General features: G+C 38.0%; 1 protein-coding gene across 4 annotated transcripts in view; it reads right to left on the bottom strand.

Moving 5' to 3' along the window:
- LOC132269505 (DNA-directed RNA polymerase III subunit 1) overlaps positions 1 to 18,420 on the bottom strand; it is a 90,362-nt gene that overhangs the window by 60,416 nt on the left and 11,526 nt on the right. For all 4 annotated transcript variants that reach the window (XM_059770715.1, XM_059770714.1, XM_059770716.1 and 1 more), the window contains 8 exons: positions 18,201 to 18,378; positions 10,515 to 10,699; positions 10,203 to 10,315; positions 9,042 to 9,141; positions 7,462 to 7,677; positions 7,238 to 7,386; positions 7,011 to 7,152; positions 6,788 to 6,928 (listed from right to left, as the gene is read on the bottom strand). In XM_059770715.1, coding sequence (XP_059626698.1) covers positions 6,788 to 6,928; positions 7,011 to 7,152; positions 7,238 to 7,386; positions 7,462 to 7,677; positions 9,042 to 9,141; positions 10,203 to 10,315; positions 10,515 to 10,699; positions 18,201 to 18,378 — 1,224 coding nt within the window. The remainder of the gene's footprint in view (positions 1 to 6,787; positions 6,929 to 7,010; positions 7,153 to 7,237; positions 7,387 to 7,461; positions 7,678 to 9,041; positions 9,142 to 10,202; positions 10,316 to 10,514; positions 10,700 to 18,200; positions 18,379 to 18,420) is intronic.

Here is an 18,420-nt window from a genome sequence, read left to right as displayed (position 1 = left end):
GACTGCCATTTTTTCAGATTAGGGTCACCAGCAGCAGGTTTCGATATTTCGCCAGTTAAATGCCCAATTTTGCCTCTGCCATCGATCGCCAATTTTACAGACTGAGCCCACTCGAGATAATTGTGCCCATTGAGTTTTGTAACCGTGAGATAAAGGGCTAAATTATGGGAATAGTAGTCGGCAGATACAGGTGTGGGATTGGGCGGAATATTCGTGGGAGAAATAATGGGATTGGGCGGAATGGTTTCGGAAGTACCGGAAGAGACGGTAGGATTTCCTTGGACGCCGGTCATCGCCGACTTATACGACATCATAAGAAAAAAGAAAAAAAGCACAAGGCTCTGATACCATGAAGGTTTTTTTAAGAAGAAAAATATTCACTCTTCTTATTTTTCAAGAGAGACAATTACAAGATAAATAGTAGAGGAAGGCCACCAAATCAGGAAGCCCACAAAATCAGCAAATCAAATCAGCAAAACTCTAGGCTAGAAAACAGGAAACAGAAACTATTAAAATCTGAAATATTAGTTTCAGATTTTATTTTCAAAAATTGAATTTCCTAATTTATTTCCTAGAAATCTGACAGTAAGGCTTTAGTAAAACAACCTCACCTCAAACACCCCTCTAGAACCCCCCATCCACACCATCTCATCCCTTCCTTCCCCCTCCACCGCTTGACTATAAATTAATCCCATTAAATCTATAAATTCCAGCAACTCCCAACCGTTGAAATTTCTACGGAATCTCACATCCCAACTAGCTCTCCCATTATCAAGCCGAAAATAATCTACAACCACAGCATACTTATCCTCAACCATCCTGAAGAGACTAGGGAACTTCCAAGCCAACACCACATCCCCACACCATAAATCCTTCCAAAACCTCACATGACGACCATTCCTAACTCTAAACCGTATCCGCTTAGAAAACTCATCCCAAACCCTCCTAATACCTTTCCATGAACCCATGCCTACTGATGAAGACACACCTTTAGACATCCAAGCTCCCTCCTCTTCCCCAAACCGACAAGGAATAACACGTCTCCAAAGCACGGACCTTTCACACCCAAATCTCCACAACCATTTCCCTAACAAAGCTATATTGAACATTTCCAACCTGCGAATTCCCAAACCTCCTCTTTTAATAGGTCCAGACTTTCTCCCATTTCACAAGATGGTACTTGAACTCCTCCCCTAAACCCCCCCATAGAAAGTTCCCCTGGATCTTGTTAAGTCTACTGATCACTATTCTAGGAATCGGAAACAAAGACATAAAATATGTAGGAAGATTAAAGAGGGTGCTTTTCAACAATATGAGTTTATCCCCTTTCGACAAGTATTGTTTCTTCCACCCGGATAACCTCTTTTGGAAACGTTCCACCACTGGATCCCAAACAGCAATTCTCCTCGTAGAAGAACCCAAGGGCAGCCCCAAATATGAAAACAGAAAAGACTCAACTCCGCAACCCAAAATAGCTGTCAGATCATGAATGTGATCCACCTCCCCCACTGGAACAATCACACTCTCGCCAATGTTATGTTAATCTTCAGCCCAGAGACAACTTGAAAACAGGCCAGTACACATCTCAAATGCCTCAAATGAGTCACACTCGCATCGCAAAAAACAATAGTGTCATCAACAAACAGCAAGTGAGATGTAACAATCTGATTTGGCGTACACCCCACTGAAAAACCTTGAATAAAGCCTAGTAATTCTGCCCATTTCATGAATCTGCTAAAGGCTTCCATTGCAATAATGAAGAGAAATGGAGACAAAGGGTCCCCCTGACGTAAACCTCTCGAACTTGCGAAGAAACCTGATGGTGACCCATTCACTAAGATAGAGAAACAAACCGTCGAAATACATTGATGAATCCACCCTCTCCATTTGGTTCCAAACCCCATTCTCTCCAACAAATACAATAAGAACACCCAATTACATGGTTATAGGCTTTCTCAATATCCAATTTACAAACAATCCCTAGCTCACCACTCTTGAATCTAGCATCAATACATTCACTGGCAATAAGAACTGGGTCAAGAATTTGTCTTCCTCCAACGAACGCATTTTGTGACTCCGAAATGACCCCATCCAAAACTTTCCTTAGCCTAATAGCCAGGAACTTCGCAAATAATCTTATAAACAAAGCCCACCAAACTAATTGATCTGAAATCCTTAGCTTCAACCGCTCCACCCTTTTAGGTACAAGGGTAATGAAAGAGGCATTCAAACTCTTCTCAAAACAACCCTCCTCAAAAAAGGCATGCATGACTCTCATCACATCCGCTCTCACCACCTCCCAATTCTTTTGGAGAAACGCAATTGTAAACCCGTACGGACCCGGAGCTTTATCTCCGTCACAGCTCCTTAGAGCTTCCAACACTTCCTCCTCCCCAAATGGCCTCTCCAAACTCATCTTTTCCTCATCAGAAATTGCATTAAACTCATTATCATCCAACCGCAGTCTCCAAGAGGCAGACTCTGTGAGCATATCCTAGTAATATGACACAAAGCCTGTCCGGATCTCCTCTTTAGTTTCAACCATAACTCCATCAAAACTTATCCTCCCAATGTTGTTCCCTCTTCTATGAGCGTTAGCTAAACGGTGAAAAAAATTAGTATTCCGATCACCTTCTTTAAGCCACAGGGCTCTAGACTTCTATCTCCACGAAACTTCCTCCATCACTACAGTCTCTTCAAACTCAACCTTGCACTCCTCCCTTCTACTACTCTCCAACACCGAAATCCCCTCAACACCTTCCTTCTTGTCCAACTCTGAAATTTCCATAAAGAGCTAATTTTTCCGCCATTCCAGCTTGCCAACACTTCCTTATTCCAGACCTTGATGTCTCCCTTTAAGCGTCTCAACTTTGATGCCAATTGAAAACTTGGATTACCCCTAACATCATATGCATACGACCAGTTCTTGACCCTTTCTTTGAAATCTCCCACTCGGAGCCACATGTTTTCAAATCTTAATGGGGATCTTCCTCTCCTAATCCCTCCACAATCAAGCAAAATAGGAACATGCTCAGAGATTGCCCGCACACACGCCACTTGAGCCACATCCGGAAGCTTCTCCTCTATCTTCACTAAAAGAAGAAATCTATCCAGTCGAGAAAAAGGAGGATCACGCCCACTCGACCATGTGAATGCGCCTCCCACCATGGGAAGATTCAACAACCTGTTAGCTTCCACAAAATCAGAGAAATCGGCCATTGCTCTATCCCACGCACCCCTAGAAGATCTCTCACTCGTGTTAAGAACAGCATTAAAGTCCCCCTTAACACACCACGGAACCACCCATCTGCTTCTAATGTTACCCAGTTCCTCCCACAACTAGGGGTGCACACGGTTCCGGTTCTCACGGTTCCGGCTAGAACCGGAACCGTTCATGACGGTTCCTTGAAAACAGAACCGGAACCGTATAACATGGAACCGAACCGGAACCGAACTGTAGAAATGGTACGGTTCCGGTTCGGTTCCCATGGAACCGTTAACTCTCAGGCAAGCACGGAGCTTCAGATGGGTTAGGACCGTTAGGTTTCGGCATCGGAAAGAGATGAGCTTGAGAGCTTCGTCGCCGATGCTCGCAGATCTGCGATCGCATTTCAGAGAGAGTTTAGTCACCGCATCGAACCTCGAAAACAGAAACGGAACCACCGAGAGCAGATTGGCTTGGGCGTTGAGAGAAAGACGGTGACGGCTCTGTCCCTCGATCTGAAACCACCGGCGACAGAAGAGAGAGCATCGTTTCCGATTACCGGAGCCAAGCGACTGGAATATGCAAGCTAAGCACTCGTCGGGAAGGTTGGAGATGTAGTCAGGGAGATCAGGAGCGTCGGATAATGATGTCCTTAATTGACCAACATGCCGGCGTCGGTTAACTCTCGGCAAGCACAGAGCTTCAGACGGGTTAGGTTTCGACATCGGAAAGAGATGAGCTTGGTACATCTGTACTAAATTACTAATCCCAGCTTTTCATCTCTGCTGCATAATCTTGAATCTTCCACCTCATCAACTGAAGGAGCCTCGCACCCAAGAGCTGATCTATCAGTATCATCTCTCAAACCACTAGATTTTGTAGTTTACAGACTTATAGTTGCAGAGAGAGAGAGAGGGCAAGTTCAGAGTCAAGAGAATAGAGATGGAGATTGGAGGCGATTGGGGAGGCTGAGGCTCAAATTAGGGCAAAAAACTAAAAAAAATAGGTATATATATATATACACGGTTAATTTTATATAATATATATATAATTATACATTATAATATATATATATATACATACGGTTCCGGTTATTACCGGTTCCCACAGGCTGGAACTGGAACCGTATGTACACGGTTCCTAAATTTGGAACCGGAACTGGAACCGTGAGAACCGTGAAAAATGGTTCCGGTTCCGACGGTTCCGGTTCCGGTTCTACGATTCCGGTTTTTTTATGCACCCCTACCCACAACTCTCTACGCTCCACATCACCAACAGGCCCATAGACCCCCGAAAAACACCACTTCGAACCATTTTCCTCAAACTCAAATAATAATGATAATGAATGCCTCCCTTTCCAAACATCAACCTTCAAAAACCCACCTCCTATCCCAAAGAACAGCAGTGCCCCCAGCAGGTCCCTCCGCATCAATAACCTCCCAATCCACAAATCCAAACACCCCCGCACCCCACCCAGACTTTTCATAACCTTAGCCTCCTCCACATCCAGCTTGGTCTCCTGCAAGCAAACCACATGCACTCTCTATTTCCGAATCTATCCTATCATCCATCTCATTATTCTTATTTCAGCAACATGCATGCATTTTTTTTGTTTCCCTTTTCTTAATAATCGGCATCATTCTGCTAATATAAGACAGATGACCTAATTAGGTTGTTACATCAAAGAAAGGATGTTGTTCCTTCAATATTATAACAACTAATAACATAATATCTTCTAAACACGCTTTTAGAATTCCAATACAAGTTGTACAACACAATAACATCGATTTAGTTCCCATGTAGTATTTTTGACATTTTCCAACTTCCAAACTACATTACACTTCAATTGTCCTAAGCTATCCCTTAGAAACTCTAAACCTTAAAACTTCTCTAGAACAAGAATAGCTCTTTGACTTCTTCACTAGCACTACATTTTTTCAGGCACCATAAAAATTTTAACATTACTAATTAAGCTTTTGAAGAAGAACTATGCCAGTGAAGAAATACATTGAGAAACACATTGAATCAGGGAATTGTACAATTAAGCAAGAGAGCTAAACTAAGAAATTCACTGAAATCAGTTAATTAACTAAACATTTAAAATCTTAAATAACTTCACAAGGATACAACAATCTACAATGAGCAATGAACTATCTTGGTTGCCTAGTAAGTGTTCAGTAAACTTGTTGTAAAGCATTAAACATAAGTGAAGAGATAAATCAAACGAGTAGAACACGCATATATTACATGGTTCACACAAAGAGCCCAAAGGGCTACATCACTTTTATAATACTCTCTCAACTCATACACAATACAATGGTGGAGGCTCCTCTATATAGGAGAAGAAATGACAAGCATGGAAAGAGAGAGAAAAAAGGAAGGGAAAAAGATTTTTCTCCACTGATTCCTCCATAAATAGTAAATCTTCAATAATAGGAAACTATATCAATACTAAAGGATTTTCCTCCGCTGATTCTCCCATTAAATCTTCAATACTCCCCCTTGTAAAAAAGAGAAAACAGAGCCACAACAAATTTTCGGATGTGAAGTGATACGTTCCATTTGGTTCTCATTACAATTTATAATACAAGATTTGCCGAACAAAGTGGCTACAATCAAGGAGTAGTAATTACAGCAGCTATCTAAAAGGTAAGTCAACTAATCTAATCCCATAATTACAGCAACTTTATTTAGGGTAAGTCAATGCTAGCTAATATAATCCCTCATTGTAAGGCATAATTATTGTCACTATTTACACCCTCAAGTTGGAGCATAAATGCCCAACTTGCCACTAAGATGACGAGTAGCAGCAAGTGTGAATGATGAAGAGAGAAGACGAAGAACAATGCTACCGAACACACAGCAGCCCAAACAAGTCAACAAAAATTGCTGGAGACACGGCAAAGGCAAAGAACAATGCTACCGAACACAGCGGCAGCCCAAACAAGTCAATAAAAACTGCCAGAGACATGTCAAAGGCAAAGACAATACTACCAAACACACCGGCAGCCCAAGCAAGTCACAAATAGCACTGAGAAACCCTTAGCAACATTTCAGATGCCAAAGGAATACCCCAAAATAGGGGTCTGAACCTAAGAAGAGAAATTAGGCTCTAATACAATGTTGTGAAGTATAAAACAGAAGTGAAGAGATAAATCAAACAAGTAGAACGCACAGATAATACGTGGTTTAGCCACTAGGGCCTACATCCACGACACAAAGAGCCCAAAGGGCTACAACACTTTTATAATACTCTCTCAACTGATATACAATACAATGGTGGAGGCTCCTCTAAATAGGAGAAGAAATGATGAGAATGGAAAGAGAGAAAAAAGGAAAGGATAAAGTTTTTTCTCCACTGATTCCCCTATTAACAGTAAATCTTCAATGATAGGAAACTATATCAATTACTGAAGGATTTTCCTCCGCTATTTATTCTATTAAATCTTCAATAAAACTACTCAGCAAAAAAGCAAGGAGCTAGCAGTTAGGTTTCTTTCGATCACAAAATTAGTATCGGCAAATATTGCTGCTACGTAAAATCCATAGATCCATGTAACAGATGGAGTTAATAAAATTTACCCCCATCAACATAAGAGCCTCAGTGCGAGCCTCTTCCGTTTGCGGGACATGCATATTCATCTCATCACCATCAAAATCAGCGTTGTACGGGTTGCACACTGATTCATTGAATCTCAACGTACGCCAAGGCATTATTCTTGCCTGCAAGCAAAAAAGGCGGTAAGTTAATAAAACAACCATAAAATGACATCCTAAACTAGATTTGCTCTTTAATTGTAGTCACCCTATGGCACATGATTGACATCCGATGCAAGCTTGGTTGCCTGTTAAAAAGAACAATGTCCCCATCTTCCAAATGACGCTCCACTATATCACCAAATTTTAATTCATCAGCAACGCGTTTCAGGGGACAGAACATCAAAGAGCTGCAGCACAAAACATGCAATCATGGTACACTAACAGAAAGTATATGTCAATCAGAATAAAAATGAGAAGAACGACAATCCTTACATCAAGGTACCATCACATTTTCTGATAAACCTCGCACCAGGATATTTATTAGGCCCACTGCGAACACACTGCCTCAACTTCTCAATATTATGATGTGAAACACGCTCAGGATAAGTTAAGATCTTAGCCATTAAGATAGGTATTGCAACCTGGACCGAATGAACATGTTAGAACAAACATATAAACAGCCCAAAAGTTACCCAGACTTCAGTACAATGCCTGACCTCGGTAATTTTCAGATTAGGATCAGGGGATATAACAGTCCTGCCAGTATATTCAACACGCTTCCCAGACAAGTTTCCACGGAAACGTCCCTGCTTCCCTTTGAGTCGCTGAACAAAACCACTCAATGGCTTGGCTATTTGCATATATTGTGGTACACCACGTACATCACTGTTTATATACTGTGCAACCTCCATTTGCAGATCAGCCCAACCAAGCTGAGCCAACATGTCACAAGTAATTGTTTCAAATATTTTCTTCAGAATAAGGCACTAATGAAGAAGCTAATGGAATATAGAACTCAGTTTTTGTACACACATGTATTTTTGTTTGTATTATATGATTAATATGATACAAGCATTTATCTATGTATCTATGCATGCATGACGTATCTATGCATGCATCTTGGCACCTGCACAGTAACTTTAGAGACCTGGCCAACACACCTTGGACCCTTTTTTTTTTTTTTTTTTTGAGTACCAACACACCTTGGACATTACCCAAAAGTGATCAACAAATCTCAGAAGTTTGAATACAAATTCCTTTTAGTAGTAGTTAATTAAAGAAAACAAACTAAGGTCTTGTGTGTGGTCTATTGCTTGAGCATTTGTGCCACTAACGTGAGTTTGAGCCCCAAAGCAGCTAAACAACAAAGATTTATCTCAAGTCCCCATCCTCAATACCCAACTGTAGTAGGACCAAAACTGGGTAATACCCCATACTAACGTTTCATATAAAAAAAAATTTAAAAGGTTTTAAGAAAATAATAATGAATACTTTATCAACGATTCAACGAAGTAGGGGTTGGAGAAGGAGAGGAGTCATCTTAATCATGTGCCTGCAAATTCATAAGATGTATTGCTACACATGTATGCCTTATATATATATATGAGTGTGTGTGTGTGTATTGTTTGATATGCAAGCATCATACAAGAAAATGTATGTGCCAGCGCAACACCAAAAAGCACATAAGCATATTATTCATGTGGACACACACAAAACTCCATGCCTCCTCCCCCTAAAAAAGAGAAAAAAAAAAAAAAAAGGCATGGTACTACACGCAATAAAATATAGTCTTCTAATCAACACATAAGAAACAAGAAAAATAGGTTGACATTTATATAATATTGCTAAAGGAGTTCCATGAAGATAAACATGGTGCTAAAATATGATAACCAACCCATTACACCCATACCTAATGTATTACAAAATATATGTTTATAGTACATATAAAAAATGAAAGAAAGTGAATTTGCATTCATGCCTACAAAAGATATGTAGAGTATAGATTATCATTTTGCATGCATAAGTGTATTCTATTTATCGGTGAGGCTCGTAGCCATGATTTGTGATATTTCTCCTAAAATTCCGTGTCAATGCAACATTGTATGCAAGACATAGACATAATACATTAAAAAAAATAATAATAAATTTGAGCGAGGCATGTTAGAAAATGCTACCAAAAAGAAAATCAATGTCAATGAAAATATCACAAGATGTTATTGCAATATCTAAAAGCATCTAAAGAGATGAAAAAACTTGATAATCTCAAAGAGGACAACAACTACAAAGCATTTCATACCAGACTTTTGGCAGTGGAGCTTGATTCCGATAATTGCATGTGAAGAATAGCATTTGCTTGGATAATTCGTTTTAACCTCTCCGTAATGTCATTCTCATTACTGTAACAGGGAACAAAAAGATACTTGAGCATCATTGTAGTACTACCATATATGGTGCAACCAAGCCCAAAGTAAGGAACCCCTAGTGTTGGTTATGTTCAACTCACAGTCCTGGCCCCCTGGGTCAGGTAGCTTAGAGACAACATCAATTTGGTTAAATTCTCAGCTGGTTTACCCAAACCAACCAAGAACCAACCTTTTCATTCAGCTTTAAAACAATAATAAATACCCTATCTTACCGTGTACCAAGTTGCACATAATTCTTATGACATGTTTTGCTCTGTGAGATGTGGTATAATCTAGTGAGGCAAAACAAGACAAGAAAACAATGGAGGAGCCTGAGAATGTGTTTTACGAGATTGTGGGTTGCTTATCCCACACATCCAATGGGCAAGACCATATTCTATCTACTCTTATCTAGAACAATTCCGTTCCATGTTCTTATGGCCTAGGGCAAATAGGGTTGGCTCTATCTGATTACTGGATGCTTAGCCCACATCGTGAAGCAACGGTTACGGAAGTTCAGATTTCACATCTATAGTATCTGAACTGGCATAATGAGTGTTGAATAATTTAAATATTAAAGTTACATCCTCTCTAGTAGCTTAGGCTTTTAGAGGAGATGGTCGTTAACCTGGTATCACAGCCAAAGGTCTCGAGTTCAAACCTCACCGTCACCCTAATAATTAAAATTTGAAACACGTGTTGGACCAAAAGAAGGCCACACGTGAGGGGGCATGTTGAAGGATTTAAATATTCAAGTTACACCCTCTCTAATAGCTTAAGCTTTTAGAGTAGATGGTAGTTAATAACCAGCTTAAGCTTTTTCATTTGCTTCAGTTTGCCTAAGCAATGTTCTGTTCAGGGTTGGAAAGTGTTGATTGAATCAAGTTGGTTAGTTCTAGAGTTGACCATGAAATGGACCAACCTGAACCAAGTTGCATCCCTATTGCCATCAACATAATCAAATTTGATGACGAAGTAACAAAAAGCAAATTCACATCTTGACAAAATAAAAATAAAAGTAAAGAAGATATAAGTAAATTCTTGATTGAGATGACCTCTGAGTTCCACCATCCACAAAGACAGAAGGACGGATAGCTATTGGCGGCACTGCAATATTTGTTACAATTAGTTTCTCCGGTCTATCACTGATATATAGCAATTCACAGTCCTGCGGCACAGCAAAATGGAAAATATCATACTAAAAAGAAAAGGCAATGCAGGTGTATATACTAACTACTGTTTGAGATATCCTGACATTTGCATACACTACTCTCAAATTTGCAAAAAACACAACCAAAAAAAAAAAAGACATGTAAGAAAACTTCATAAATCTCATAAATTAATAGTTACAACAGACAATGTAATACCATATCCAGCATCTTCTTAAAAAGGGAAAGAACTGTGTCTGGGTTTAATATAGGAGTCACATTAACGGATGACTTGGACTCCTTTGTGTGAGAAATAGCAGACCTGCATTCTTCCAAAGTATCGTCAATAATTTTAGCACGATCATGAATGACTCCCAACGTGCCTATATTTTTTTTCACCATACCTGAAACATGTAACAATATAGACAATCACTACAAAGTTTTGCTTTCTTAATACAGTGAGCTCTTAACAGGTACACAAAGCAGAAGCCATGATCTGTAACTCCAGAATTTGCAATGATTTAGGCTTTTGAAACAAACCTGAATATGTTTCCATGTATCATGATCAACAATTGATTATTATTATTATTATTATTTTTTTTTGGTGGGGGGGGGGGGGCGGGGCGGGGGTTGTAAACAAAGTAATATTTTATTGACAAGAGAGTATTGAAAGGCAACTAGAGTGAGTCCCCAACTATAACATATCCTATGCAAGTAACATAGACCAACAACAAATACAAAAACAGCTTATTTTTGTTGTGGGTGGTATAAACCTCGTTGACTTCTTTATGTAGGACCGATATCTCATTCAAGAAGCAAGACAACATTAGAAGTGACCAAGTGATTACTAATTTCTTAACATTTAACATAAATTAGATGTTCTGATAGAAACGAGATTTTTCATTAAATATCTTTTCTTTTTAGCAAGCACATCTGTAACATTACTACAATCATTTCCACAAAACACAAGAACCCCTACTTTAGCATTTTATTTCACTAACACGTTCCTATTAAATAATATCAAAATCAATTATAAATGGACAACTCATTGAGCATTTACAAATAATAATAAGAAGTAATCGAAGAATTGAAGACTACTAATATTTCATGTACATTGCTTAATTTACAATGGCAACACTATGATAAGAATAACAAAATCAATTAAAAATAGACAACTCATCGAGCATTTAAACAAAAACAAGGTAACCAAAAACGTACTGAGACTATCATCAACACTTCATTTTCAATAATTTACAGTGGCAACAGTAATATGCACTTCAAGATCAGTATATTTTCTTCTTTAAATTTTTTTGGGGTAAGAAACCAAGTATTCATTTCTTTAAAAAACAAGGAGTTATTACTGAAAGATCCTAGAAACAATAAAAGTTAAATTGTACTACAATCATTTCCACATAACACAAGAACCCCTACTTTAACATTTTATTTCACTAACACGGTCCTATTAAATAATATCGAAATCAATTATAAATGGACAACTCATTGAGCATTTACAAATAATAATAATAAGTAATCGAAGAATTGAAGACTATTAATATTTCATGTACATAGCTTAATTTACAATGGCAACACTATGATAAGAATAACAAAATCAATTAAAAATAGACAACTCATCGAGCATTTCAACAAAAAGAAGGTAACCAAAAACGTACATCAACACTTCATTTTCAATAATTTACAATGGCAACTGTAAGTATGCACTTCAAGATCAATATATTTTCTTCTTTAAATTTTTTTGGGGTAAGAAACCAAATATTCATTTCTTTATAAAACAAGGAGTTATTACTGAAAGATCCTAGAAACAATAAAAGTTAAAACTGTCTAGAGAAGATAAACTGGCATGTAGACTCTCATGGAAGTGCAATCAAATGAGCCCAGATCAAAGGATCTATGGCTCCAAGAAGAAGATATCACTTCTCAAGAAAAGTCTTAAACTTAAAGCAAAAGATAAGACCGACACCAAGCACTTGACTCCCGTTAATAACCAAAATTCCAGTCCACATGTCCTGTCCAGCCACATCTCTAAGTTTTTCAAAGACCAATCTGTAAAACCTCCAGAAAATCCATCTGTTGAATTAACAAAGTGCACAAGTGTTTTTTTTTTTTTTTTTTTTTTTTTTAACCTCAGAAGCAGGGTGAAACACAGTACTTCAATGATAGCCTTCATCTAAAGTCTGACATTTTATAAGAGAGCCCTGACCTCTTGGGAGAGAATGACTGTCAAGTTAATTCGAAGCCTAAACTTTCTGACCCTGATTCTGAACCAAACTTCCCTAGTATTTATTGCAGGTAAATATCTTCCTAAGTGCATGATGGTGCCAGATTAATAAGAATTTGGTTGCCAAACTTCGTAAAAATGGAGTTTCTAATGTTTTATTTTAGTTGTTTATGTTTTTAAAAGTTAGCTAATTAAGTTGTCTCAACCCAAGAGAGATTTCACTGGAACAATTAGAGGTGTTTCTAGGGTTTAGAAACTAAGAGTTAGATTCTAATTGCCTTTATTCTATATTAGTAGTCTGAATCTGAAGTCTATAACGTATCACAGCCTAGGTGTCGGTTATCTCTCTGAGACTGAACTAGTCTCTAGCAGTAGTGATATTCTCTAGAAGAACACATTTACAGTAAGAATTTCAATTATTAGGTGATTATAGCTCAGTTATTTGCTAACCATCTAGTTCTTATAGACAAGGGACTCCAATAAAGAGGATCAGAAAGATTGAAACCTTTCCTCATTCTCGAATTATTAAAATGGGATAGAAGTCATTCAACCATTGTCTAACAAGGCTCATTCTAGATTCAATTAGCAAAGTGTTCAGAAGGAAGTACTTCAAACAAAATAGACTTGTCTCTTAGCCTCTTAAGGTTAATTGTAGGTCTACTGGGAACTCCATCATCATCATCCTTGCCTTTGTCCTAAATGGATGGGGACATGAGAGGCTTGGGGTCTCAAAAGAAGGATGAAAAAAGAAGACAATTTTCAGGAAACACTAAAAGCATACTTACTGGGAACAATTTTTGAGGGATGTCAACTCTAATATTCTATTACAAAGAAATAACAGATAAAACCATGAAAAACAAGTGAAAAAAAAAAAAAGAAGAAAAGTTAGAGAATAATTACTGGGGAACTTACAGGAAACGTAAACTTGAGGATCAGGCGTGGATGCTGTGGACTCCTAAAAGGACTAAAGAAGTTTGTAACAAAATCATAACCCATTTAGTGATAATTTCGGTCCATACTTACTCAAAACCATAGGTTGTGTATAGCCCAAACGGTCACAAGATCCCATAAAAATTATTCGTTGAGCTCATTGAGGGTTGTCTACAATCCAAAAAATCCCATTACAATATCAAAGTTCATGAGGACCTCTACAGCAGGTATGACCTTAGTTTCCTTCAACGGTGTGAGGTGAGGAACTTCAGAAATATCATATACATAGTTGTCAAATCACAAAAAGAAACCTATCAAATTTTCCTAAATTATCAAATTCTACATTCTCCATGTCATATATTACACTGCATCGCTTACTGTAAGATACTTTTGATTTATAAAATAAATAAGAATCATAGAAAATAATAACCAAAAGTGTTAAACAAATAGGAAATAACATTCACCAGAAGTACTGTGACATTTAAACGACAAATTAAGTGCCAAACATTTACGTCAAGAGAACCAAAAATCGAACCAAATGTCTTGTAAAGCTATGCATTAGAGAACATGACATTCAATTTCCTTGCATTGACTAATAAAATGAGAACATGGTGGAAGTTTAAAATTCAAATATAATGGCCACTTTAAAATAAACAAGACAACAGAGAGAGTTGCAAAAGTTTGAATTCTGCATGAATTATAACTATTCAACATATTACAAATGATGTGTTACAACACTACTCACATTTCAAGTTTAAGCCCATGTATAAAAATTGTTAAGAAATAAACTACCATGCAAAGTTTCAAGATACAAAATGAAGTTTTAGGTTTGTTCTGAGACCTAGCAGTACAATGTTGGTTCACCTCTTTTTGGTTGCTCTAGTTAAGTCTCAAAGAGGGAAGGGAAAAGGCAAATAGTAGAAATACAATATAGAAGAAAAATGAGAGAATTGTGTAAAGACTTGAATGAGATAAATCACTCATTCACAACTCTAGTATTTATAGATAAAAAGAGCACTATGCTCATATTACAAGAAAGTAAAATAAATCAAATCAAAGCATATTCTAACTATTCTATAGCATAATCAAATCTATGCTAATATGGTAAGTCATTCCATAAATCGTGGTTATCATATCTACTAATACTCCCCCTCAAGTTGGTGCGTGGATATCTGAGACGCCCAACTTGGACAACGCATCTTCAAACACGGTCTTGCTAGCACCCTTCTTCAGAATCTACAAGTTGCAGAGTGCAAATCTGACTAGCGACGATTCTCTCTAATGAAGTGTCGATCAACAAATCAAAAATGTCTTCTCAGACCATAAACAACCAATCATGTCTCCTCGGACCATAAACAACCAATCATGTCTCCTCAAACCATTCCCCTTCACTCGTTTAAAACATGTAGATGGAAGAATCAACAATATCTCCTCAGACCATTCCCCTTCACTTGTTTACAATATGTAGATGGAAGAATCAACAATGTCTCCTCAGACCATAAAAAAAAAAAAAAAATTAAAAATATATATATGTCTCCTCAAACCATTTCTGAATGGGTGGTGCCAAACTCGCACGCCCTCGTTGACGTCGGACCACCCTGCCTACCCGACACCTCCCGGATGGTCATTAAACCATTCCCAAATGGGTGGTGCCGAACTCGCAATGCCCTCATTGCAGTCAGACCACCCAGGCTCTAATACCAAGTAGAAATATAATATAAAAGAAAAATGAGAGAATTGTGTAAAGGCCTGAATGAGATAAATAACTCATTCACAATTCTAATATTTATAGATAAAAAGAGCACTATGCTCATATTACAAGAAAGGAAAATAAATCAAATCTAAATCAAATCAAAGCATACTCTATAGCATAATTAAATCTCTACTAATATGGTAAGTCATTCCATAAATCATGGCTATCGTATCTGCTAACACTTATCAATTCTGTTTTTTTGAGGTATAACAAAGGCTAAGAAGAACTAGTCGTGCAAATTTATGAGCATGAAGATGCAGAGAGAGAGACAAAAGATTTAAGTAGGATGGATTAGAAATCATTTCTTAAATACCTTAGCCATCATGCCAAATGTAAGAATTGCATACACAATCTTCAAAGATCATAACTGCTGAAAAAAAATCTTTAAATTTGCTATCTTCCAGTTGATTTAATGATCATGAAACCCTTTCCTTCAGAAACAGCCAAATCAAAAGAAAATTCCTATTATCCATTTGATCAATTGAATAATTATAAAAAAATTGTTGGCCCTATGCCACAGTTTGTGTGGCAACCTTGTGGGGCGGGTGCGAGGCACTGTTAGTCTACGAGTGCACAATCCCATATTGCCTGGATGTGGAAAGGGAAAGTGTTATATATGTAGGATTTGTACACTCCAAATGGTACGAGGCCTTTTGGAGTAAAACTCAAGAGCAAAAACGTGCGGGCTCAGGCCCAAAGCGTACAATATCATACCATGTGGTGGAGTGGGTCGTTACAAATGGTATTTGAACAGCCGGAAGTGTGCCGACAGGGACGTCGGACCTCTTAGGGGGGTAGATTGTAGCACCCAAGTGGGCGGATGTGCAAGGCATTGGCATGCTACCATTCTTGGTCACAATCCCACATCGCCTAAGTGTAGAAAGGGGAAGTGCTATATATATAGGATCGGTACAGTCCAAATGGTATGAGGCATTTTAGGGGTAAAACCCAAGAACAAATCTGTGCGGGCTCAGGCCCAAGGAGGACAATATCATACCATGTGATGGAGTGAGTCGTTACAGTTTGATTCATTTAACATTTTTAAGTGTTGTCTCCCCAGCTTGATACCCAATGTCCCTGGTTATTGGACATTGCAAGTACTCATCCCTGCCCATCACACTGGAACATATGCTTCATATTTATATCTTATACCAATACTTAACCAAACATGAATTGAGTGTTGTACCTTTGAAGGAAAAAAAATCTTCCATTCTCCAAACCGGTGGAAATGAGTTGTGCAATCATATCAGAAACATTAGTTCTTTCACAATGCCTTAAAGGATCATCTTGGGGCTTCATCATAGCTTGATGAAGGAAACTCAATTGTTGGTTGGAAGAGTGAAAATTGAATCTCTTGGTCATTATCAAGTCAGTATAAGTCATTGGACTTGCCTATCATTGTACAGGCAGATACTTATTAGCCCCATTGGTCACGAGGAGGCATGCAATTTGCACAAGAGACAGACAGGCAACATTGAACCTTTTAGGGGTCACTTTTACCTTTCCTGGGGACTGTTGCTTTTGTTTATTAGCAGTTCCAAACTTGTTTATATACTGCATTTTTATTTTGACTAGAATGTTATCCTTTCAATAATAGAAATCCTCCTCCTTATGCCAAGCACATCCTCGTTATATGAGTAACAATAATATTACAGCTTCTAATTTAACAAATATTTAAATATATATACAGCCAAGTTTGTTTAATAGATAAATTCAATTTGAGGTCAGGCTCAATTCGCAACCCTCGTGAATTGGATCCATCTCACAAACAAAACATGTAAGAATGAAATTTTGATTACACAAATTTGTCACCAGAACTGATAAGACTGGGTTTCAGATAACATTCCTAAATGTTGGGAAATTAGCCATGCATTGTTTTTCAGGATTGGGAAATTGAGGAGGTCACTCGTTTTTTGGAGTTACTGTATCGTCAGGTGATTTCTCATGAAGAGTCTGATTGTTGGCTTTGGAGTCCTCATTCTCAGGGTCGTTTCGAGGTGAGGTCCTTTTTCAGGTGCCTTACTGTTGGCGATAGTGGTCCTTTCCCTTGGAAGACTATTTGGCGCTCCAAGGCTCCCCTTAAGGTGGCTTTCTTTGCTTGGACTTCTGTCTTGGGTAGGATTTTAACCCAGGATAATTTGAGGAGGAGGAATCAGGTGGTTATCAATCGTTGTTACTTGTGTCGGCGCGATGAGGAGACAGTGGATCACCTTTTGTTGCATTGCAGTATGGCCAGAGATTGTTAGGATTTGATGATTGGATTATTTGGGGCCCCATGGGTTATGCCCTGTTCCTCTAGAGAGTTGATTGAGGCTTGGAAAGGTGTCTCAGTTGGGGCTCTCATTCGGGATGCTTGGAGGGCTACCCCTCTCTGTATTTGGTGGTGCATTTGGCTCGAGAGAAATCGGAGATATTTCGATGGCAAGGAAAAACCTATGTCTATGCTTAAGTTCTCCATTGTTTCCACTCTTTTTTGTTGGGTCTCAAGGACAGACTATCGTTCTATTGAGGAGATTGTTATTTTTTTGGCCTCTTTGAAGGCTTGAGGCGTTTTGTGGCCTTTTGTTTCCATGGGATTCGCTCCCCTTTTGAGCATTTTTTTATAAAATTCTTACTTATCAAAAAAAAAAAAAATGGTCATGTTTGACTCTGCTTTCAATACTTAATTGGATATGCTTATTAACATGTTTTATTTATTTTGAAAACATTAACATTGTGCTAATAAGTTATAACACAAGCAGAAGACCATACAGGAGTAAAATATATATAGATATGTGTGTGTGAAAATTCGAAAAGACAAAGTTCATGCTCGCCATGATATAACAGCAGATGCAGGAGTAAAAAATTATATGCTCAGAAAACATACAGTGTGTATAAATAAATTAAGAGGACTACTTAAAAATCAACCGTCCTACATTATTTCTTAACATAAAAAATAAAATTCATATCATGAACATAGAAAGCCAAGAGAGGTATGAAGACAAACCGTTTATATATCCACATCTGGAACACTTCACAAACTTCTTACTACTTGCCATGGCGGTACACCTTTTTACTATCATTTTCATGATCTCACTCTTCTTTAGAGCGTCAATTTTGGTATTTCTCATCTTACTCAAAAACTTTATACGCTCTTTCTCCACCAGGAGTATACGAGAGCAGAACTGTATAAAACAATCACCGATAGAAAAAAATAATAATAATAA

This window comes from Cornus florida, unplaced genomic scaffold (genome assembly GCF_030987335.1).
Source record: "Cornus florida cultivar Cherokee Brave unplaced genomic scaffold, ASM3098733v1 CherokeeBrave_3.0.0_Hap2_Chr08, whole genome shotgun sequence".
Classification (NCBI taxonomy): domain Eukaryota; kingdom Viridiplantae; phylum Streptophyta; class Magnoliopsida; order Cornales; family Cornaceae; genus Cornus; species Cornus florida.
The sequence above is the reverse complement of the archived record's forward strand: the minus strand, read 5'-3'. Positions and strand labels throughout refer to the sequence as shown.